We start from the raw sequence: 24,760 nt of genomic DNA on the forward strand, positions 1-24,760 counted from the left end.
CACTTACTGCATGTGTTAATGTAGTATGGTGACTAGACAGACTCTTTGGGGATTTCCAATGTTAAATGTCTTGTATACCCCACTATTAAACTGACAGCTGTGTTAGATGATCACTACAGCTGTCTGACAGCTTTAAATGTCTCATAATGTATGGATGTATTCATGGCAGTTGTTTGTAATTGAAGTTCAGTGTATCTGGAGCTTAATGTAACTCTTTTAACTTGTTCAATTCCTAATGTCCAAAGTTTTAATTGACAATATGTTGTGGCACTACAATTTCCTTTTAATTAGAAGTAAGGGGTCTAGAACAAACATCAAAAAGAGCCCGGAGAGTTTCTTCTATTGAAACTGTTTTCTTCCAAATAAAAGGTCTTTAAGAAGCTTCATAAGTTTCTCATCTGTCTGAGCTGAAGTGATGTTTCTTGCTCAGCAGGTTATAAGTGGTAAGCTGTCGCCAGTGACTGACATGTGGAATAAAGAAAGTATGTGTGTGCAGTTTTCTTTAAGTACAGAACAGCTTAAATGTATTGTGTACATATTATGAATACCAGTGTCTAAAAATAAGTTTATGTGTGAGTGAAATGGTTGTGTAATTATGTTATTATGTTATATAAGGTACTGAAATATTGTTAAGCTGACTGAAGGCTTTACATCTCTGAAAACATTATGACATAAAAAAGCTTTTAAACAAAATAAAATAAGTTTTAGCAAAAGCGAGGTGGGGCCTCCGTGGATCTGACTTGTTTGTCCTGCACATCCCACAGTTGCTCGATTGGATTGAGATCTGGGAAATTTAGAGGCCGAGTCAACACCTTGAACTCGTGTTCCTCAAACCTTTCCTGAACCATGTTTGCAGTGTGGCAGGGCGCGTTATCCTGCTGAAGGAGGCCAGTGCCATTAGGGAATACTGTTTTTGTATGCTGAAGGGGTGGACTTGGTCTGCAAAAATGTTAAGGTAGGGGGTACATGTCAAAGTAACATCCACATAAATGTCAGGACCTCTGTCGCTGGCTCAAAGAGGCACAACCAATCAGAGGGTGACAGCTGCCTGTATGTGGCCTGAGAGGTTAAATCCAGGTAAACCCGCTTGAAAAGCTTAAAGGTATAGGCTGTTGAGATTTTGAATCCTTGTTGCACTATGGAGCATTATCTTTACAAGTGGGTCCTTATTTTGTTTTGCCTGGACACAAGATGAATCAATGTTTTATTTTCCATGGCATAAAATGTTTGTTTTCTCTTGTGTCAAGCCCATTAATACTGTTAATACTGTCTTACAGTTCACCACAAACATGTCTGCTGCTGTTCTGAAACATTATGAGTCAGCTATAGAATCAGTATTAAACAAACTGGATGGTAGTTTATTCCACATATGAATACAGTATTTCGGTTCTTTAATCACATCATGACAAACAAGAGGCTTTTGTGTCGAAAAAGAGGCCATTTCAGAAGTAAATACGCAGCCTAGCAGCTTACAAATACGTCACATTTTAACTTGTTCAGATTGTTTGCAGTAACAAGAGGCTTTCTGGTCTGCATGTGTTGATAATACCTGTTTAAAATCTACATTACAAAGTCATGTTATGCTTCAAACAATAAGAACAAAGCATGTAAAGCAATTAACAACAAATAAAACAGGTCAAATCACTAAAATCAATTCAAGGCTAAACACAGTTATTAAACACAGTCAATCATTTTACTCAGAGGGCAACTAGTAACCAGCAGCAATAAACCATAAAGATACAGAATTGATAAATAGACTAAATAAATTAAACTTGTTTAAAAACCGTTTGAGAATAAGTGAAATTATAAATAAAATTCTAAAAGGTGAATTTGCTTTATGGATGTGATATAGTGGGTGTTCTATTTTCATTTGAAAACATAACAAACATAAGGCCCCATAATGACAGTGTGTGTGTGTGAGTACCTGTACAACACCATGTTGTGGGGACCTAACCCTCTAAACATGTTCACATTATGGGGACTCGACTTCCTTTTGGGGACAAAAACAAAAGTCTCTGTAATGGTTGTAAATGTCTATCTCTCTCCCTCTCTCTCTGTCTCTCTGGGGGTGTGTTTGTGTGTAACTGATATTGTGGGGACCTAGCTCTCTAAACATGTTAACGTTATGGGGACTCGACTTCCTTTTGGGGACAGAAACAAAAGTCTCATGAATTTTGATCTTTTTTGTCGTAGATGATCCTCAATCAAACAACGTTTTTGCTTTTTATTCATCTCTACAGATATCTGTATGTGACTGTTTCTTTACAATCTGTTTGTTGATGTTGTCTCTCAACTTCACCTCCATTCTTGTATGTGAAGTTGCCAGTAGACTGTAACTCAAGGGAAAGGGAGTCTTGGACTGGACATACCTTTATTTGTATATCTGCTGGCTACACATACAGCCTTGTATTATCAGCTGTTGCCCCCAGATGATTAATAGTTGTCAGACTACAGCAAATTGAGTTGTGTGATTGTTAAGATTGTGCAGCAGGAAAAAAAAGAATGTTGTTTCGACCTCTGTCTCATCAGAGGATTCTACACATGAGGCATTTATCATTCATCAATCTGTGTCAGATAAACTGAGGCTGGTATTAATTTTCTTTCATTCCCCAACTCAAGCATTCGTCCAAATCCGAAGGCAGGGTAGAGGGGTTCGGTGAATGTTGAGTGGAAGGTGTGAAGATGGATCCGTTTGATTGAAGAGGCTATTGATGGGAGACAGTAGAAGGACACAGTGCCAGCAGCCCAGTCCAGATAAACTGCTACTCTGTTAGAGTTAGAGGCCGGATTTGCAGCTATGTCTGTTGGTGTGTTGTTGTGCCAGGCAGTGTAACCCTGAGGGGAGCAGATCAGACTCCAGGACTTGTCGTTCCATCCAATGCAGCAGTCATCACCATCTCCTCTCCTGTTGATGCCACTATAGGTCACTCCGATATTAACCCTTCCATTCCACTGTACCTCCCAGTAGCAACGTCCAGTCAGACCTTCAGTGCACAGCAGCTGTTTCCAGGGGTCAAATCTCCCTGGATGATCAAGACACAGCCGCTTCTCTTTCACCAACATCACTCCTTTGTTGCAGTCAGACAACAGGAGGTTTGCGTCGGCTGTGTGTGGGTCCAGTGAAAGCTCACAGAAATCTGATGGCGGAAACAAGATGCAATACAGCAGGTTTGTAATCTGATTAACCAGTTCTGTTGTACATTTTTGGTAAATGTTATTTTAATGTCATCACAGTTGAAGGCATGACTAAATATGGTGATCTTCCTGAAAGGCTAGCTACAGAGTTACATCCAATAAAAATAGGAACAGAACAATGGCCAATCAAATAAATATAAGCTTGGATGCAGTTTTACTTCACGGCTTCATAAGTGTCATTTTTTCTCAACCAAACATCCAGGTTACCACTGACAACCAACTGAACAGGAAGACATTACCTGTTTAGAAAATGCAAGTAAAGTAACAACTAATGGACTGGACCAGTTCAGGGAAAAATAAAGCCTATGAAGTTATGTAGTAAGAATTTATTGCAAATAGTCAATTGTTGCTTGTTTCATAACAAATTATAGAACAAGATTTCAGGAACTTACTACACTTTGTAAAGACAAATTCACACTCACAAACCCTGGTTAACATGCCAAGTGTCGTAGTTTCTACATGGATTAGAAAATGAGGTGTCAGGTGGTTATTAGTAAGCTTAGTAAGTATTAGGTTTCCTTTGGGTGGAGCCAAGATAGCTATTTTCGTCTGTTCCAGCCATTATATTAAGGTAAGATCACTGTCTCCTTGTTCTTGCTTTTTACTTGTTGATTCAGTCAGTAGTCGGATCGATGACTTAAAAATAGATTCACTTACACCTCAGGGGTGGTGGTTTCAGTCGACACTTTCCACAATGATCAACCCTGTGGAAGAGGAAGTTGTGAACAAAAGGAAAAGACGAACAAAAAAGTAACATAGTGACATAATGTAAGATTGTACAACAATAAAAAGTACTCTACTTGAGAGTGTCCAGTTTCCAGTGTTGGTCATCCAGTCCAGCAGAGAGCAGTTGGACTCCTGAGTCCCCTGGATGATTGAAGCTCAGGTCCAACTCTTTCAGATGGGAGGGGTTTGACTTCAGAGCTGAGACCAGAGACGCACAGCCTTTCTCTGTGACCAGGCAGCCTGACAGCCTGCAAACACAAAGCTTCCTGTTACAATTACATCTTCATAGATCAATCATTTTGATACAAATAGCTTAATCAACTGTTCAATTGTGGGGTTATACTTGAGCTAAGCTAAGTTTACCATGAGGTACAACACAGATGAGCAAATACAGACCCGAGAATCTGCAGTCTACAGTTCGGACTCTTTAGTCCATCTGAGAGCAACTCTACTCCTTTATCATGCAGGTCATTGTTACTGAGGTCCAGTTTTCTCAGAGTCGAGTTCATGGAGGTGAGAACTGAGCCCAAAGCTACACAGCTTCTGCTTGTTAGGTTACAGCCACTCAGCCTGCAGAACAAAGAGAAAATGCTGGAGGGTGAAGTTTTTCCTTGTTCTCTGTAGTTATGATATACATGATATTTCTACATCCATGCTTCTGTATACATACAGGGAGGTTTTGGACGCTTTGACCACCGGCAGCAGCCTCAGAAGTCCGTCCTCTGAGGCAGGGAATTTCCTCAGGTCAAACTCATCCAGCTCTTCTTGTGACGACAGTAGGATGAAGCCAAGCGCTGAGCACTGAGAAGGAGAGAGTTTGTTTTCAAAGAAACTTCCAGATCTCAGGTATTGTTGCATCTCCTCTACGAGAGAATGGTCATTCAGCTCATTCAGACAATGGAACAAATTGATGCTTCTCTCTGGAGAAGTATCGTCCCTGATCTTCTTCTTGATATACAGCGCAACCATTTCTTTGGCCTGTGGTGCACTTCCTGTCCTTTTTAGCAGGCCTCTCAGCAGCTTCTGATTGGTCTCCAGTGAAAGTCCCAACAGGAAGCGGACAAACAAGTCCAGGTGTCCATTTGGACTCTGTAACGCCTTGTTCACTGCCTTCTTGTAGAGATGTTTAAAGTAAGATCTATGCAGCAGTGGAACAGGCTGTAGTGAGTTGTAGTTCTGTCTACTCAGTAGATTGTCACCATCGTTGATGAATGTCTGGAAGACATGGAGCGCTGCCAGAAACTCTTGAATGCTCAGATGGACGAAGCAAAACACCCTGTCCTGGTTCAGCCAATGCTCATCTTTGATGATCTCTGTGAATAGTCCTGAGTAGACTGAGGCAGCTTTTATGTCGATTCCACACTCTTTTAGGTCTGCTTCATAGAAGATCAGGTTTCCTTTGTCCAGCTGCTCGAAAGCAAGTTTCCCCAGAGTGAGAATGGTCTTCTTTGTCTCTGTGTTCCAGACTGATTCTGTTGTTGCACTGCTGTGATACTTGACATTGCCCTGTTTGGTCTGAACCATCAGGAAGTGGATGTACATCTCTGTCAGGGTCTTAGGCAGTTCCCCCCTCTCTCCGATTTTCAAAATATCCTCTAGAACTGCAGAAATGATCCAGCAGAAGACCGGGATGTAGCACATAATGTGGAGGCTTCGTGATGTCTTGATGTGGGAGATGATTCTGCTGGCCTGCTCTTCATCTCTGAATTTCTTCCTGAAGTATTCTTCCTTTTGAGGGTCACTGAAACCCCTCACCTCTGTCACCATGTCAATGCATTCATGAGGGATCAGACTGGCTGCTGCGGGTCGAGTGGTTATCCAGAGGTGAGCAGAGGGAAGCAGTTTACCTCTAATGAGATTAGTCAGCAGCACTTCGACTGAAGTCGGCTCTGTAACATCAGTGAGGATCTCATGATTGTGGAAGTCCAGAGGAAGTCGACACTCATCCAGACCATCAAAGATGAACACAACGTTGAACTCTTTAAATCTGCAGATTCCCGCTTCTTTGGTTTCAGGAAAGACATGATGAAGAAGTTCTACCAAGCTGAACTTCTTCTTTTGCAGCAAATTGAGCTCCCGGAAAGTAAATGGAAAGATAAACTGTTTATTTCTGTTGGCTTTGTCTTCAGCCCAGTCCAGGATGTACTTCTGCGTTAAGACTGTTTTCCCGATGCCAGCCACTCCCTTTGTGACCAGAGTTCTGACTGGTTCAGCTCTCTCAGGTAAAGGTTCGAATATGTCCTCACATCTGATCGTTGTTTCTGAGCTTGCCGGCTTTTGTGAAACTGCTTCTATCTGTCGGACTTCATGTTGGTCATTGACCTCTCTACAGTCTCCCTCTGTGATGTGGAGCTCTGTGTAGATCTGATTCAGGAGTGTTGGGTCTCTTGCTTTTGCAGTTCCCTCAAACAAGTACTGAAAGTTCCTCCTCAGTTTAGACTTTAGTTTACGTTGGCAAATCATAGCAAGGGTTTCTGAGGAAACAACAAATATCGACAGTCAATGGATGTTTAGGTTAAAGTCGAGGTGAAATAAAAAATGTCATTTTAATCCTTTTAGATCACATCCCCGGTAATATTGTGTTTGACAATATAGGCCAAAACAAAATACAGAAAAGCCATTTCTTCCTATTCTTATATCAAAATCTGATCATTTCTAGTTCCGGTAAAACTAAATTTCACGTGTGCTTACGTAAGTTAGCACCAAACAATTTCAACCAATCAATCTGCAACATTTAGCCGCAGAGCACCAAGGACGCTCGATCAGTTAGCTAGCTACTGCGCTGTGGAGAACGTCTGTCTACGCCCACTTCTCAACGATCAAATCAAACCCCTCTAATGATATGTCCCGCCTGCACGTCCTGTTTCACAATACGTCACGATACGGAAGCTAGATACTCTTGAAATGCCGTTTCAGCTCGACTTTAATGTGTGAAATCAGATCAACTTTTGAGGAACAAATACATAACTCTGCTAATGCTCTGGTTATACTCAGACATGTGCATCTTGATTACCTTCATTTGACGGCATTTTCAGGAGTCAAATTCATTGTTAACAACCTCATATTTCTTTAAGAAGTATTAACACCTTAGGCTAATTTAAATATAGATCTGAGTTCACGGATCTAGTAGATAAATACCATATCTAGAAGTGGCACATAGTTCATATAAGCAACTTACTGCTTTGCAGAGAGTCAGCCAGCTTCGCCTGCTTCATTCTCCTGAGGAAATCCAATGTGATCTTCATGAGTGCTTCTCTGTTGCTGCTTCTCGGCTCTTCTTCTTCACCAACCACGACGTCATCTTCTTCTCTCAGCTTCTCTAAGCGTTCTGCGTCCAGAACTTTCTTGAACTTTTTCAGCTCCATCTTCACAAAAGTCAAAATGTTCTCTTCAAGAAGCTGGATGAATAAAGCATATTATTATCAGTGTAATGATGCCAGTGTACATGATATCCTCCTGCCTCTTCTAAAAGCCAACTCGTGTAAAAACTGAAACATGAAAACTACTTATTGTTCCGCGCATATTGTTCCAGATATTTCCCTATGTAGAATTATGATTTCTTTTCAAAGGTAAAGACAGTTCTGTTTCTACTTTGTATAAAATGAATGTACCTCGTATCAACAATGCGACAGATAACAGCTCAAGCTATTAAGCATTGTTAAACATGTATGTGACTACATAATAGGATGAGGCAAAAGTTACATTTGTAAACGGTCATCAAAAGAGACCAACAACATGCAAGATATGTAACCACATGAGGGTTTACACATACATAGTGTTGTTGTTAACCGTTTCATTTTATATATGATAGTTTGTTTATTTCAAGTCTCATCTTGACTGAACTACACACTGTTGTTTATCAGTTGACAGAGAAAAAAAAAAACCCAGTGCTTCATGTGATACCTGCAGCATATCCAAACAGGTATGTCATGTGCCAAAATGGCCTGTAAGGCATCTGGAATGCAGCCAGTGTTAGTAATTGTCATGATCAAAAGCGTGGGACTTTCCAGGGCGTCACAACTGAAGAAGGCTTTGTCACGTGTGGTAAAACGAGAAGTTACATTTAAAGTCAGTGTTGACTTTGTGAGTTTTTTATAAAGTGTTTAAGTCCAGCCATTACTGCATTCATTAGTAAAAGTAAAATATTGGGCGTACCATGAAAATGGAGTCCAGGTTCTCTTGCTGCTTCAGAGTGGGACGATCACTGACCACCTCTGACCTCTTCCTGTGAGGTCTGAAGACCCAGAATACATGAGGTCATTACACAATGCAAGCACACAAAAAAGCATGCCCAGTCAGAGCGCAAGACTAGCTTAGCGGTTAAATCACGTGTCCCATGTACCCTCTCTTCTCCTGTGACCACTGCTCTCTCTCTCACACAATAAAGGCTTAAGAAGGCGAAAAAAACAAATTAACAAAAACAAACTCACTCAAAACAAACAATTTGTGCTTGCACTATCTAAAGAGATTGTGTTATTTGTGTAAGTATTAGAACATCAGACATAAACAACTGTTCAGAGAGAACAACTTAAACTAATTCTCTGTATGAGCAAACACTTAACTTCTAAGCTCTGACCTGGTCCGTCTAATCTTTATCCAACTAAAACCACAACATACGCCCACATAGCTCTAACAATAATAATAACCTGTGTTTGATCCCTTAGGCGAACCTCTTTATGCCAACAAAGTACACGTGAAGATGTTGTGGATTAAATGTTCTATAGGTAATGTTTAATCAGCAGAGCACCTGCACAAAGATTAGTTGAATTTAACTTCCTGAATATGACAATGCATCGTCTTTACCAAAAGACCTTTATTGAGAGTTGCATTTAAGCTCATAACTACAGGCTACTAAGCCAACTGGCACATCTCTCAATCGAGAGGGCATGCAGGCACCCCTTAAAAGAATGTTGTATGTCTTGTTGAAGTTGAAAAATAAAAAACTTCCTTGATTGACTTGATTGAAGTGTTTATCAACGATGGAGGAAGAAGTCAGGTCATTTACACAGTAAAAGTGAGGATGATGTACAGGTACGTGCAATTTAAGAAAAGAAGTCTGTTTCACTTTTTTCTGCTAAAGTTGGAAAGTTTCTCTGTGATGTGACGAATGAGCATGATTTTCACTCGTCCAAAAAGACACTCAAACCTGCAGCACAGATACAGGTCAGTAGATTAATAATGCAACATACTTGTGCTTTGAATTCTTACCTTGAATCAACTAGCCACCCCTTGAACTCAATAGGTTCACTAATAGACCGCTCACTCCTCATGCACAAACAGCCGGGTACACTTGGCTCCGGTCCCTCCTGGTTCTCTTGGCTGCAACACAACATAAATATTCAACATTAAAATTGAACTTGAAGACCCCCAACCCAGACATTCTTTCCGACAGTTGTAATCTGTGATTGTAGACAGTGATTGAACCAACACACAGAATCAAGGCCACGACCCCCTGGTGGGCTGTAAAAGGTACTGCAGTTGGGCCGCAAAAGGGTCATTTGAAATAAATTAATTAATTAGAGTTAATTTACAAATTGCACATATTTTTTCGCTTTGTAATTTGTTACATGAATGTGGATGAGTCATTTTCCTGCACTGTTTCCTTAAGCCCAATTTCACACAGCATTTCCTGTTCAGGAAACTACAACGTGTTAGAAAATACTTCATCTTAGTCTCTTGTGTTGATCCGAGTTGTGTGATTACAGGTTTCAGTGGGCCTCAGAAATGCCAAGCCCACTTTGAAATATATACAAATATTGTAAGCGTGGATCTAACTTATTAAGAAGGACCTGGATTCTCTATTCTTACCTTTGTTGTCCATTCTTGAAAGCAATAGGCTCAAACATAGACCAGTCGCTCTTCATAGATACACCAGTGGGTCCAGGTGAGTCTGGTCTCCCCTGGTTCACTGGGCTTCAACACAAAATATGATTATATAGTTGAGCTCTGAGATAATTAGTAGCCATAAACAGAGACATGTTAATGGTACCTCTTCACTCTGGTCCGGCTGTCCTGTTGAGTGACACGAGAGGCAGAGACCCCGTCCTCCGTCTCCTCGGACACATTCATAGTGGAGCGGACACCTTTACACAAACAAGCTGATGTTTTTAAAATATACTTACCTCAAACTTTGTAGCAATATGTCACACACTGCCAAACGGTTCAACATGCCATTAGTTTGTAGGTGAGAATTACTTACCTTGCTCACATCCAAATCTAATTCGAAAACACTAAAGGAGGAAACACTCCTTCTCCGTGTGATCCTGTTGTTCGCCTGTTCTCTTTCTGAGACTCTCCTTTGGTTTCAAAGTGTCAAACCAGTCCATCAAGTGGCCGAATCTGTGCCAAAAACATGACAGATCACATGACATCCTGCAGCTCAACTGTGTCTAGACAATGATTAACATAATCCAGTGGTTGATTTACTATAATTTTATATACATTTATTACACGACCATAGAAACAGGGGTGAGGGCAGCTTTATATGAAAACAGATATAACAGAATAATGTGACTTAAAACAGCAAACTGGGCTCTTTTTAAGATTAAAAGTTGCTATAAATGAAGTTTCAATAGTATAATCTGACAGACTATATATGTTTTTGCAGAAGGAGTAAAGTTATTTTTGAATATCCATTGCGGAAAATCAATGTTTTGTGTCAACTTCTTGTTAACTTAAGTTGCCATGTATCGGGCGGGATAATGTACAGCGAGCGGGTTTGTTACGACGGAAAGAGACCCTGATGCACAAGCCTGATCTTTGCATCATCTCTTATGTGTAACATTCCCACGACTGCATCTATGAGGACATTCTCGAACCTGATCTTAATCATTGCTGTTACTTCTCATACGCAGGGACGTTGGGACTATTTTCTGGGAGGGGGTGCTGCGTTAAATGCATCACTCTGGTGCACTTTTAGAGCAGATTTAAGAGCCTAGATGTATGAAGAGCTTTGTGCTCTTGCAAAAAAATTGATCTCATCTGACAAGTAGCCTAAACTGTACACACTTTCACTGCCCGATCAACTGTATGCACACACATGCACATCTTACACTCGACGAGTAATCTACTATGCCTTTTGCCCGCACTGACCAAAATGAGCTGCCAAGCATCATAGCAACGGCCCTGATGACAACACATTGATTAACTAACACACATACAGACAGAACATGATAAACAAGTGAAAAAAAAGTATATTATAATTGTTTTAATTGTGGTGAAAACCGGGACAATTTGGTAGTGAACGTTAAAAACTGGGTTATTTTAGTGTTCTACAAATACTTGCTGGGACTCGCAGTTTGAAACTGGGTCAGTCCTGGACAAACAGGTGATGTTGATGGAGGGGCTGTTGCACCACCCGCACCCTTACTTCCAAAGTGCCTGCTCATACCCCGACTTTTTACATCTTACAGCCTCTGAAACCCAAGTGGGCGTCCGGTTGTTTGGGGTTAATTGGAAAACTGTCTTGTCACAAACTTACAGTCCTTTTCATACAGAGAACGTTTTTAAATGCTTTATACCTTCAGTGTAAAGGTGTTTTTCCTCAAAATGTGAATTTTAATTGATGCTTTAGTCAAGAATGATTTAATTTATATAAAAAATACTTAAAACCAATTTTTCACATGTTTAAACCTGACTAAAGCTTCACACCTAAACCAACTCCTCACCCTGAAATAACCTGAATGATTTCAAAGAGAAAATAAAAGACTCATTTTACTTTCCCACAATGCAATTCAACAGCCCAACCAATGAAAATAAGGTATTTTCTTTGCAACAACAAAACAAAACCTGAAAATATATCAAGGATTTATTGACGCACCTCATGAGAAACATTTTTAAGACTCATTTCATTTCAAAAAGAGAAACTTGACCTGAAGAGAAAAGACTGCTTTCCACATATAACTTAACTTAACTTGGATATGGATATGATCAATGGATTTGAGGACTGTATGTACAGTGTAATATTGGGACTTATATGATTAACTTTTATGCATTTTGATAAGTGATAGGATATTTTGATTTCAAACACTGCACATAAAACACAAGCTTTTCTTATTTGCAAAGAATCCTCTTCTTACAAATAAACATTCAACCCAAAGTCCATCTTCAGTGTATTCACTGACACTTATAGTATTTATCTTTGTCAGTCTACAAACTGAAATGGTTAGCACGGTCAGAGGCCGCCCTGTCCCACGACATGACGCAATCAAGAACCCGTTCCAGGACAGCACTGATAATGTCATTGACGATATCAGTGGATTCACTAAGTCTGTGCTGTATTCACTTTGTCAAACAATAGAAATCATGAATTTCATACTTATCCTCAACACAGGAGCACCCCAGGGCTACGTTTTGACCCCCCTGGCATTCCTTCAGGACACAACAAATGTGTTGCCATTTCATCCCTTACGACAGCTTACGCCATATTCTTTTAGCTGCATATACTGTATAAAACACTGAACAATGAGTATTTCTCATAAACATTCAGGGTTTTACCAGCCTCTTAACATTTTCCCTCTGCTCTCGCTTGCCTCAGAAAGACGTCCATGGTGATGGGTTAGCTCAGTTGTTGGGGGGTGGGCCCCATGGGCAGGGACTATAGTCCTTGCTGCAGCAGCCCCGGTTTAAAGCCAGCCTTCGGCCTTTTGGCTGCATGTCACCCCCCACCTGCTCCTCCAGTTTCTTGTCTTGACAAATGACAAATAAAAATGAAAAATTATAATAATAATTGATATTCCTTTATATGTGTATTGTTATTAAAACTGATTCTGATTATTGTAAACATACATGAGGTAGGTGGATAAATAGTATAAGCAGTATGTTTTAGATTCCCTATCTTTACCTTTAAGCAATGTAAAAGAAACTCACACTTTCATTTTCTCTTTTTTGTTCTGTAATTTTACTGTATACTCTAGGCTATCTTCTTGTGCTTGCTCTCTATATAAAGTTTTCAAACTAAAATATTATGTTCTCGTACTTTAAATAGTAGAAGCGCGTGATGTGATGCAGAAACAGTCATTCATATATATTTAGTTTTGTGAAAGTAGAAGGAGAAGTGACATCAGGACTATCAAACGGTGAGCTCGCACGCTCATGCACGAGCAGATGACTGATCAGATGACGGTCACATGGTTCGGTCAGCTGATGCTAACGCTAACCAGCCGGACGGACGGTTCTCCTGCTGTAGAGACGGAGCTGACGGTCAGACAGGATGCCTTTCTCAGAGCTGTATTTTAACGTTGATAATGGCTACCTGGAGGGGCTGGTCAGAGGATTTAAAGCTGGAATTCTGTCCCAGGCGGATTATTTAAACCTTGTTCAGTGTGAGACCCTGGAAGGTGAGAAACAAGCAGAGCTAGCTAACGGCTAATGGTTAGCTGACAGGGCTAATGTCACTAGCTAACGCAGTAAGCTGTCAGTCTAAAAGCTAGTAAGCTCGGGTACGTCAACGATAATGATGCTTATAAACGTGCGTACCAACCCTTTGCTTATAATCACTGTCTAATAGGTCTAATCGTTAAACTTCGCAATATAATGTACTAAGATTTAAGTGAAATTTCATACGAGAATTGGTCAATTTAGCTTCATACCCTCCTAGTCTAAGCTAGCTAGCTAGCTAGCCAACATAAGCCCAGCAAATTGTCGTGTTTTGACGTCTATTGATCAATGATGGACTTTTTAGAGGAAGTGAAATTACAGTAGGAAGAGGTTTTACACTGTTACATTAGATATAAAGCTACTGTTTTGACAAAATGGCAAATTGTGTAGCGTTTAAACTGACTGATTCAGCCATTTTCAGGTTTAACGTTTAACATCAATATAACTGTTTGTATAGCAATAAACGCACCTTGTTGGATTGAACAGCCAAACAGAAATGTAATAGTTGTGAAGAGTCTTTGACGACGTATGTCTGTCTATCTATCTATCTATCTATCTATACGTCTGGAATATCTGCACAGAGGGTCCGGGAAATTGGGGGGCAGCATGAACCCCCCATATTTCCCTCACGAATTTCCCCCCTGGGGATCAGGAAAGGATTACCTTATCTTATTAAACCTATGAAAAGGACTCCGGAGATTTTTTTTTCTGTAAACTGGGTAGAAAAGGTTATCATCCATTGAAAGGCTGCATCCTTTGGAGAAAGCTCAGCTGCTCTGTAACGAGTACACAATTGTAAAAAGTTGACTATAACATACAAACGATGTGGCATCGTCCTGCTGAGTGATGTTCTCAGACACAAGAGTGTGTTGATGAGTTTCTAATAAGCGGTCTCCCTCTGTCCATCTGTCTTCCCTACAGATCTAAAGCTCCACCTGCAGAGCACAGACTATGGCAGCTTCCTGGCAAACGAGGCGTCTCCTCTCACCGTGTCCGTTATTGACGACAAGCTGAAGGAGAAGATGGTGGTGGAGTTCCGCCACATGAGGAACCAGTCATACGAGCCGCTTGCCAGCTTCATGGATTTCATCACGTAAGCAAAAAGCTCTTCTGTTCAAATCTGTGTTTTAATGCATGCTTTTGAACTAACAAAAGATTCCCTGTCTACCTGCCATGGAAAATATACTGTTAAGACTGCAAATAACAATTATTTTCATTATGGATTAATCTGATTATTGTCAGGATTTATTGATTAAATCCTTTGACCAACCCTCAGTCTAAAACCCAACGACTGTTCATACCATAAATGACAAAGGATAGCATCAAATCCACTTTCAAGAAGCAAATGTTTTTCATTCCTCTTGGAAAAGGAGAATTAAACAATTAATGGATTGTCAAAATGGTTGGCTTACACTTGCTTCAAGACATATATGATCATATTTGCCTAAAAAACCAAAGGGGTTTAAAGTTAAAGGCTTCTCACAGAGTGGTAACATTATGAGATCGATTACTTAGAGATGGATTATTTTCTCTGCTTTGTCATGATAACCTCTCTTTGCCTGCCTTGCTACTCTCAGGTACAGCTACATGATTGATAACGTCATCCTGCTTATCACGGGCACCCTGCACCAGCGGGCCATCTCTGAGCTGGTGCCAAAGTGCCATCCGCTCGGCAGCTTTGAGCAGATGGAGGCGGTCAACATTGCCCAGACCCCCGCCGAGCTCTACAACGCCATCCTGGTGGACACACCCCTCGGTGGGTATCTCTTTCATAAACAGCTATTCCAATGAAGAATGATGCGAAAATTGTGCAGTAATGCCTGTTAAAGAACACAAGATGGCGCCACAGCTGATGAAAACATTGAACATTTGTTTCTGTTGGTTTGATCTTAGTTCTTTCTCTTCTCCTTTCAGCTGCTTTCTTCCAGGACTGCATTTCTGAACAGGACTTGGATGAGATGAACATTGAAATCATTCGTAACACACTTTACAAGGTAAAGCATATTATAGTGATCAGAATCAGAATCAGGGTTTATTGCCAAGTAGGTTTACACATATAAGGACTTTGACTTGGTGTTTTGGTGCAGAACAATAATTACAGAACTAGAATGAAAGAAGGAAAAGACTTAAATAGAATAAGATAAAAACATAGGCAGTAAGAATCAAAATATAAAAAACAATACATATAACATAAAATATGTACACCAAGTGTAATTAAAAACTGTACAGATGTGCAGGATAATGGTGAGTGCTAAAAGCTAACAGTATAACATTAAAGAACAGTGCAGTGTTCAGGCAATATAAAAGTGTGCCTTAATGTAATGGATTGTAATAACAATAACAATAATAATAATAATAAAGATAACTTTATTTGTATAGCACCTTTTTAAAAACAAGAGTTTACAAAGTGCTTTGACGACCATGCATGACAGTAATGATCATCTAACAAAGTGAGTGTGACAGAATAAAGATGGAAATCAAACATCTGGAAGTGATAAACCAAAGTAAATTTAACAGAGAGAAATTAGTAAAGAAGGCAGAACATTTAAATCCTAAAAGAACTAAAAAAAGAAGAAAATATAAATACAAAAATGTTTGATATTGTGGTTGTATACATTGCAAGATAATATACACTGAGATTAGTTTTATGTTATGAAATTAGTTTCTGTTTTTTTAATTTAAGACATTAAAGTCATGATTTGTAAATTTATTCTTTATTCATTAGGCTTACCTGGAGGCTTTCTATAAGTTCTGCTCCAACCTCGGAGGAACCACAGCTGACACCATGTGTCCTATTCTGGAGGTGAGTCACTATTTCTATACACACAGAAGGTGGAAGTTCTGCTACAGGCCACATGTGGAGTTTCACTTCTGTTTCCCTGCTTCAGAAAATGTTGCCACAATGCAAACCCTGGTATATTGTACTGACTTAAAGTAATTTATTAAATAGTTATAATGACTTGAAGTGGGTCTATTGAGGTAAACGTTTGTGCATGATTACGCTGATGTGTTGAGGTTGGTTAATTTGCATGTATATAAACAGGCTCAGTGTTTTTCACCGTGGATCAAGTATCCGCTCAGCCGCTCACTCTTTGTTCCTCCTCTCTCTGCTGCAGTTCGAGGCAGACAGGCGAGCCTTCATCATCACCATCAACTCGTTCGGCACAGAGCTGTCCAAGGAGGACCGCGCTAAGCTTTTCCCCCATTGCGGAAAGCTTTACCCAGAAGGCCTTGCTCAGCTGGCCCGTGCAGACGACTACGAGCAGGTCAAGGCCGTCGCTGATTTCTATCCTGTAAGTCCAAAAGCCGGTGGCTCGCTTAGATCACGTCAGCATTAATATATGGATTGTAAGCATCAACATGTTAACCAGTCCATGTTTGGACATATCCCTGTGATTGTGAATGTCTGAATGACTGAATGATGGTTGTCTGTTGTTCACCCTACTGTCCTGCTGGTGTGTGTTCTCTCTTCAGGAGTACAAGCTGCTGTTCGAAGGTGCCGGAAGCAACCCAGGAGACAAAACACTGGAGGACCGTTTCTTCGAACATGAGGTGACACACACGTGATCACACACACACTAACTCCCAAGCTGTCTTAAGACTCAGTATCCGACTACACAAAGGCAACTTATAAAATCATTATTTTATTTTTTACAAGAATAAAAAACGTTTTCAGCCTATTTGATGATTAGATTTATTTTTAGCTTAGCACTTCACCAAACACCCACCGTAAAGTCCAGAATATAAGTCACTCTGGAATATAAGGAATGTAATTTTGGGGGTATCCCAGAGAGAAAAAGGTTTTCTGTAGCTGTTTATTTCTATTTCAACACCATTTCGATTTATTTTCATTTAAAACACATTCAGAACAAACAAATTACAGCCTAACATCTGTTTTCATTATGTTGAGTTTGCAATCCTGCCAGCTACCGGTGCTGTATGGCGATCATGACGGTGCATGTCCGTGACAAAGTGTTTGCAACAATCAAGTTAGTTTTCAAACAGCACTGCGGCACGTTGTAAATAGGAGACGTTGTAGCGGCTCGGACCCGGAAACGGTTAAATGCAAAAATGTGACGTCACTCAATAATCGGATAGCGCCATCGTCTGGGTAAAATACTGTAACACAAAACACCTCTCTCTACATTTTTAGACTGGTATATTGCTCGCACCGGTGTATAGGACACAGCCCACTTTTTAGATGAACATTTTTTTTAAATAAAAGTGCGTCTTATACACCAAATTTGACGGTATATGTTGTGTTTCCTGTGATGTCACTTTAGTTTTTTCTATGTCGTCTAAGTGGAAGAAGAATCAAAGCTAAACTTAAACTGACAATGTCGATGATTTCAGTTTCGTTCTCTTGGGCGCCACCTAATGGTGATATTATACACAGATATTCTACTGACAAAATTAGAGTCCGTTCAGGCTCCCTCATAGATTCTATTCAATAACTGTGATTAAGATGCACACAGACCGGGACATTTTAAGGTTGAAAGGAAAAAGATAAGGGGCTATTTCTGTCACTATGGTAATAAATTAAATTGGAGTGTGCTTGTCATGGTCAGCTATGTGTTGTCAGTACACTCATCAATCTCTTCCTGCTTCTTCTTCTTCTTGCAGGTGAAGCTGAACAAACTGGCCTTCCTGAACCAGTTCCACTTCAGCGTTTTCTACGCCTACGTCAAGCTGAAGGAGCAGGAGTGCAGGAACATCGTGTGGATCGCCGAGTGCATCGCGCAGCGGCACCGCGCCAAGATCGACAACTACATTCCAATCTTTTGAGCCTCCTCCTCCTCCCTCTCGTCTTCTTCTTCTTCTTCCTCCTGTCGTCATTTCATTCAGTCTTACATCTTTAAGAATTTCCCATCTCGGTGTAAAAGATTCTGATGGTGTGATGCTAAATTCTCCTCATTCTTCACTCGTAGGTGTAAATTACTCTCAGACACCCGAGTGTCTCATAAAACACGTTAAACGGTAAACTTTAATACAGTGTTCAGCTGGAGAAGGATCACATGCGCTTGTTCCAGACAAGATAATAAGGAGGGAATTCATTTGACTTTCAAACCCTTACCTCTGATTGTCTAAACTTTCTGACGCTTGGTTTGTTTTTGTGCCACGCCCGGTGCTCCTCACAGACAAGCTGGTAGATTGAGCAGGAGAAGAATTTGCAATTTAATAAGATGAGAGGCTTCAATTCCTTTACCATGAACTCCCAGCTCAGCAAACACCAACCATCTTTTTAAGTCATTTTAACCTCCAGGCACAGGATATATAGAGATGCAGTATACTGTCTGTTTTGGATTAACCACCTTCCAAAATGGGTTCAATCCTAAATCTGCAGCTCACACGGCCTCAGAACTTCTCACTCCAGAACAAGACATGAAACATTCCTCCGCTCGGCATCAGACTCCACCAGGTTCTAACCGGTATTTGTTTCTGTTTTAGTGCTAGCTTCTGTCAGCATGTCCGGTCATTACTGTGTGATTTTTCCCAGAAACCTAACGAGTGAAGTGTGTGAGCCCCCCTGATTTGCCGTCTTAACTAGATTGTTGTTAGATCCAAACAGAAGACGTCAGTCCTCGCCGTCCCTGCTCCCGTGTGAACTCTTGAGTCTCTGTAAATGAACGTACTGGAATGAGGCTAAATCGTATGAGAATATGACAGACTTGATGTTTAAAGTATACAAAGATATATAGATATTTAAAGATGAGTACATGATTTTGTTTTTTTCATGCTGTAAAAATTGATTTATTGCGGTTTTGATCTGTTTCTTACTTGTGAAATGTGTATTGTAAATGTGACGAAAAATAAACAGACTAAACTGCTCTAACGCAGGTCTGGAGAAATTCAACACTCATCAAACAGCTTCTGAATATTTGAGCTACTGACTTTGTTTTTTCTTCCTCAGCAGATGGACTTAACTCCATTATCCTGACAACTTCAGTGTTTTATTACTACTGTACATAAAATGCAATGAACAAAATGTCAAAGGAACAGCTACGACTTCTATCATAACCCATCCACTATCATCTGACATTGATACAGCAGCCCGTTCATCTGTTTCTGCCAAGTCTCAGTTTCACTGTAAATAGTGAGTTACATGGAGGCTGCACGAGAGTGTGGTTGACTTTAAGTAACGGCCCTCACGGTATTGTGCTAATTTCAAGCTTCATATTTCACTCTGTGATACCTGTGGAGTAGCTTAGCGTATTTACAATTTAAAAAAAACAAATTCTTCTCACACTGGCGCTCTGTGCAGTTCCCTCATACAGCCTCTGCCTGAAACGACTCGGTCAGCTCTGTCTCTTTAAGAAACCCCGCCCCTACAAGCCCGCCAAGGGCACGCCATCTACCCCATGGTCGTGTTAGAGTTGTCAGCAAAGAGTAAACTTCACTCTTTCGATTTGAAATGAACGCCTGGAGCTCCCGTCCTTTGGAAAAGTAAACACTGATGTCTTTCCTTCACAGACAAAGAAACACTTTCTCCAACACATTTTGAACCAACTTTGACGAGCAGAGTGGTGGAGTGAGCTGCTGGGTGGGCGTGTCCTTGAACTGCGCCTTGGGCAGGAAGTTCTGCTGTGTCTCGGGCAGATGCCCAAATATAGAGTTCCTCCACTTTGTGACATCACAGAGCGTCTGTAGACATCCGTCTTAAAGCGAGCCTTCACAACGGCCTGCAGACTTTTTTAGCAGGGGATCACTCCAACATACTTTTACCTACAGACTTTAAACTTCACCCACGTTTAGTCTGGACATCCAACATCGTAACATTATATACGTCTTAAAATGTGACACAGCACAATACCCCGTCTTTAAGTTTGCTGAAGTAACAACATCATGATGCAGATAAGTTATAAGTCAAAATGAAGCTTTGTCAGGTCTGTCCTCAAGAGGAGAAGAAAACTACTTTAAAATGAGACGTTTGTTGAACGGAGGTCGCTCCATCATTTATGATGCATTCAAGGAAGTTGGGAAATCTAAATGCTGATCGGCTTTTGTGACGCAGCGTCAAGGGAATTTGTGTCAAGTTGAATTTTAGATCTAGAGCAGATTGTTAGCTGAACTTGCTGCAGATGTTTGTTTATAGAGATTAATAAGAAGCTGAATCGTTGACAGATGATGCCGATGGGAGCCGGGGTGTCATTACCTGGATTGTGTTCCGCCTGCTTTTGCTTTCCTCACAGATTTTTTTTCCTGCATACCCCGCAGCCTGCTGATACGTGTTCGGACAATACTACTCACTTACTACATACTATACTGGATCACTTGCCGTCCCTAAAATCCACATCACTGCCTACAGATTCTATGTTTCCTAACAGAATCTGTAAATAGAGATGACAACATGTAGAATGATTCAAGTGTAATACTCCCCCCAAAATGACGTCCGGATCAGTTAGCTTTGCGGAGAAACAGCGAGCAGAAATGTCCTCCAGAGGGAAACTTTTAACTTTTTAATATTAGTACATGGCAGAGCCTGAACCTCCGTACTTCCAGACTTCAGGCTCTATTCTTTAGCTTTAACAAAGTATTTCTTTTTACACAAGTATCTGTACTTCTACTTGTGTAAAGCATGTTCTTTTGCCACCTCTGCTGGAGACCCCAGGAACCTTGACACAGCTCCACTTTGAACGCCGATGCTTTAAAGAACACCTTTACCCTGATGTGAAGCTGCCACAAGTTATTCTTAATGAAAGTGTCGCTGGAGTTTCCCTCCTTCGTGCACCTTGTGAGGCCAGAAATCCATCCTCTTCTTCTACGATTCCCTCCCTGTAAAGAGTGATTGATCACAGGCTGGACACTCTTTAGGTTTGATTGAGTCCAATCAGACTGCTCAGCTCCAGCTGTTGTATCAGCAGCCTGCAGGGCTCTCAGTTAACCCGACAGTCTTATCAGAGAGCTTCTGAGAAACTGAGAAGAGACAAACCTGTGAAACACACCCAGACATGACCTTACACCTGAAAACCAAAGCTCGACTCTTTGACCTGCACTGCTCTGTCGGCCTGACAGACTGGGACATGGACAAGGAGCTGAAACTGGCAACAACCGCAGACCAGTTCTACCACGGTGACTCTTCTCCATTCACTCCTATTTATTCAAACAACTGAGGACGTTCAGGAACACATAATGGAGTCAAAGTAACTGATTCAAAGTGCAAAATGTGCAGCTTGTCTGTGTGTAACGTTCGTGTGTTTATAATCGATAACAGATGACAAACTGAATGATCAATACGTGGTGCAGAGGCCTTCTGCGAGAGCATCGAGACGGAAAGATGAATTCATTTGGTACGATAAAACGTCAGGTGAGTTTTCAATAAAAATAAAATGTAAGACTGTCGCTAAAGAACGAGCCGTCTGTCTGTGGATCCACCTGCTGGCTCAGGATCAGCCCGGTGGTTACGCAGGAGTTCACCTCAGATCATTTTGTGTATCCTAGAGGAACAGCCTCTCTTTCTTCCTGTTTTTTCTTGCATTATTTTCCTCAATGTTGGCACTGATTTACCACAACCGTCCAATATAACACCCGCATGACTGCTGATGCTGCACCAACGTCTGTCAACCTAAAATGTCTGCCATAATCTTTTCCGTGCATCAGACACCTTTGTGAAGCCGAACCTGTGGCTGTTGGTGAATCCAAACATCGCCTGCCCACTCCGGTACGGAGGAGATGCAGCACATCTGCAGACTCTCAGTGAACCTGCGGAGGAAGTCCAAACGTCTGTACAGGACCCTGCAGAGACCAAACATCATCTGAACACAGAGCGTCGCAAGTTCAACTCCCGTGATGCTCCTCTTAAGAAGGAACCGCTGCATTCTGTGTCCTCCAATGACTACATGGTACTTTACACACTGCACTCAACAAATGCTCTGACGTACACTACCTTCTTTTACCTTTGTTTCTCTGCACATGCACACATATGCATGTGCAGGTGATGTGATACAACGATGAACGAATGTAACCTCACTGGTCTTGACTATTAGATTAAGAATGAAGACGTGTCCTGTCGACCAACCAAGAACAGGCGTAAAGGAAGGACCACGAAGGCGAGGGTGAGAACGATCACCTTTGTTTCTTTAGATATCCTTGACACATGAACACATTTTCCTGTCGATCCTCCTGAAGCTTGAGACCGTGCATTATAGTGTCATGCACAAGCACCATAAGAGGAACATTTGGTCTTTCTGCTTGTTTTCAGGACAGTAAGACGCTGAAGCCGGGATGCTGGCCTCGTCCACCAGTGAATTACTGCATCCTCATCGCGTTGGCGCTCAAGAGCAGCCACACTGGGAGCCTCAAAGTGCAGCAGATCTACAACTTCACCAGGTCAGGATTTAATACTTCTGTAAAAGACTAAATTAAAGGTTGTACCTCAAGTTTGGGAAAAGTGGGTGAGTCTGCATGTTCTCCCCGCATGCGTGGGTTCCCTCCGGGGTCTCCGGCTTCCTCCCACAGTCCAAAGACATGCTTGTAAGGTTAATTGGTGATTGCCCATAGGGTGTGAGTGCAAAAGGTTGTCTGTCTCTATGTGTCAGTCCTGTGATTGACTGGCGACCAGTCCAGGGTGTATCCCGCCCTTCGCCCAATGACAGCTGGGATAGGCTCCAGCCCCCCCGCGACCCTGAAAAGGATAAGAGGTATAGATAATTGATGGATGGACTTATGGGCCTCTATACATGTGTGTGTGCAGACCCTTCCCTCTGCATCTATTCTGTTGTTTTGCTTTGCACGGGACATTTTCAGGAGGGGCGCTGCTGTGGTTCCCTGAGCCAATCACAGCGTACAGGTGAGTGTGGGAGTGGTTCAAATTAGCAGCTGGGCCCCATTCAGACCAGCGGACATGGAGAAGGAGCGAGGGAGAGTTGACCTACTTTCTGTTGGACAGGTAGGTGCCTCAAACCAGTTAGGACAAGCTAACTGGCAGTTGGCATGCTAGCGCAAAGGTAACCGTGATGGTGTTGCCTCAGCGGGGTGGGTGTGTTCTCGCACGACAGAGTGAGAGTGAGCTTCTGCCGACGAAGAGCCCAGGAGGAGGGGCCCAGTTTGAAAGTGTTGATTAAATGCAGGAAAAATCCTCCTTATTCTACCTTTTAAGTTTGTGTGAATGAGTCCTTTAAGTGTTCACATACAGAATGTGTCATTGGTTTGAATGATTTCTTTTTTAATAATTGCATTTCTTTATTTCTTTTAAACCTGATGATTTTCATAATCTGGGTGAAATGTAGTGATGTTTAATTCAAGTTCAACATATCCCTGTACACGACCGTCCTCTTTAAAGGATTAGATTTAGGCAAAGGCAATCTCGGAACCCGTCATCTGAGATGATATGGCCTCTCGGGCATTCCGGTTTAGCCAGCATAAATGACTTCCAGCCAAGACTTCCTTCTCCGTGCGCTGCATTGTTTACAGTCCAGTTAGCAGCTTGAGAAGCGACCGTGTGTTCAGATAAAAAGTGAAGTGAAATTCTCCTTATTTTAAAAAAGCCACTGACCTCCCTCCCTCATGTTCCTTCCCGTCTCTTCCCAGAGAGCACTTCCCCTTCTTCCAGACCGCTCCTGACGGCTGGAAGAACACCATCCGACACAACCTGTGCTTCAACAACAGCTTTCGCAAAACCTGCAACCAGCTGTGCAGGGACGGGAAGAGGAAGTCGTGTTTCTGGCACCTGACTCTGGACGGCCACCGCCGGCTGAAGGACGAGATCCGCACGCTGACCGGAGAATCGTTCAAGCAGCTGGAGAGGAGCATGTCCCACCCAGGTGAATGTAAACACCTCAGAGACTTAGCAAAGTGAGTTTCTGTACACGACAGACAAAAATAATTTTTACTAATGACTGCTCTGTTTTTGTTTCAGATGTTATTCAGACTTTATTTGCAATGTGACTGCAGTTGTAAAAGGTACCCAAGAGATTGAATCAATGCATAAATAAACCTAATATGCAGAAAGTATTTTGTTCTCTTTCTTTTCTAATGACACCTCAGGTGGTGCTTTGTTTAAACAGTCCTAAAAAAAAAAACCAAGTGTGTCCGGAGGCCTTTATTACACAGCAAGTTCAACATACCCAGGGTCTCATCCTGATCTGGCTTCACTTAACCTGACGAAGGATATCGCGCTGAGCGGTCACACGACGCTGGTTATCAAGTCGATAAGTCAATCCAGTTTCTATGAGCGCATTCACATTAAAGGGACGTTGTTTGGAGTAAGTGATCAATCTAAACACGAGCAGGTCTGCCGTCAGCTGATCGGCATATTTTACAAACTCGGACCGAACTATGATTTAAAAAAGATATGAAGAAATGACACATAATCCAGACTGACGTCCGCTCAGCTGCAGCTGCTGAATGCAGGCAGGACAAAGACCTGAAGAAAATCATACTGTTTAAATGTGCAAATATAATAATGTCACTGCTCCATTTGAGCACCATTTATTTATTATAGAAGTTGTATCTGTAGTCATCC

At 41.4% G+C, this 24,760-nt stretch overlaps 3 protein-coding genes across 3 annotated transcripts; 2 read left to right on the forward strand and 1 right to left on the reverse strand.

The window, feature by feature from the left end:
• Positions 1 to 1,352: 1,352 nt before the first annotated feature.
• LOC138583333 (NLR family CARD domain-containing protein 3-like) lies at positions 1,353 to 10,209 on the reverse strand. Its single transcript, XM_069655390.1, has 11 exons — positions 10,121 to 10,209; positions 9,911 to 10,004; positions 9,730 to 9,834; positions 9,130 to 9,240; positions 8,077 to 8,155; positions 7,100 to 7,319; positions 4,592 to 6,395; positions 4,318 to 4,491; positions 3,996 to 4,169; positions 3,853 to 3,899; positions 1,353 to 3,137 (listed from the first exon to the last, which is right to left on the reverse strand). The coding sequence occupies exons 2-11, from the start codon at positions 9,988 to 9,990 to the stop codon at positions 2,554 to 2,556; spliced, it is 3,378 nt and encodes a 1,125-aa protein (XP_069511491.1). The 5' UTR covers positions 9,991 to 10,004; positions 10,121 to 10,209; the 3' UTR covers positions 1,353 to 2,553.
• A 2,881-nt stretch (positions 10,210 to 13,090) lies between these two features.
• LOC138583493 (V-type proton ATPase subunit d 1) lies at positions 13,091 to 19,164 on the forward strand. The gene is made up of 8 exons (XM_069655403.1): positions 13,091 to 13,259; positions 14,221 to 14,392; positions 14,877 to 15,055; positions 15,214 to 15,293; positions 16,025 to 16,102; positions 16,416 to 16,592; positions 16,774 to 16,851; positions 17,923 to 19,164. Exons 1-8 carry the CDS (start codon positions 13,133 to 13,135, stop codon positions 18,082 to 18,084), a joined length of 1,053 nt encoding a protein of 350 aa, XP_069511504.1. The 5' UTR covers positions 13,091 to 13,132; the 3' UTR covers positions 18,085 to 19,164.
• A 2,084-nt stretch (positions 19,165 to 21,248) lies between these two features.
• Positions 21,249 to 24,183, forward strand: foxr1 (forkhead box R1). The gene is made up of 7 exons (XM_069664271.1): positions 21,249 to 21,369; positions 21,512 to 21,604; positions 21,898 to 22,139; positions 22,284 to 22,352; positions 22,499 to 22,626; positions 23,827 to 24,059; positions 24,155 to 24,183. The coding sequence occupies exons 1-7, from the start codon at positions 21,249 to 21,251 to the stop codon at positions 24,181 to 24,183; spliced, it is 915 nt and encodes a 304-aa protein (XP_069520372.1).
• Positions 24,184 to 24,760: the final 577 nt, after the last annotated feature.

This window comes from Semicossyphus pulcher, unplaced genomic scaffold (assembly GCF_022749685.1).
Source record: "Semicossyphus pulcher isolate SPU_LCO1_2020_fin unplaced genomic scaffold, fSemPul1.0.p SCAF_1, whole genome shotgun sequence".
Classification (NCBI taxonomy): Eukaryota; Metazoa; Chordata; class Actinopteri; order Labriformes; family Labridae; genus Semicossyphus; species Semicossyphus pulcher.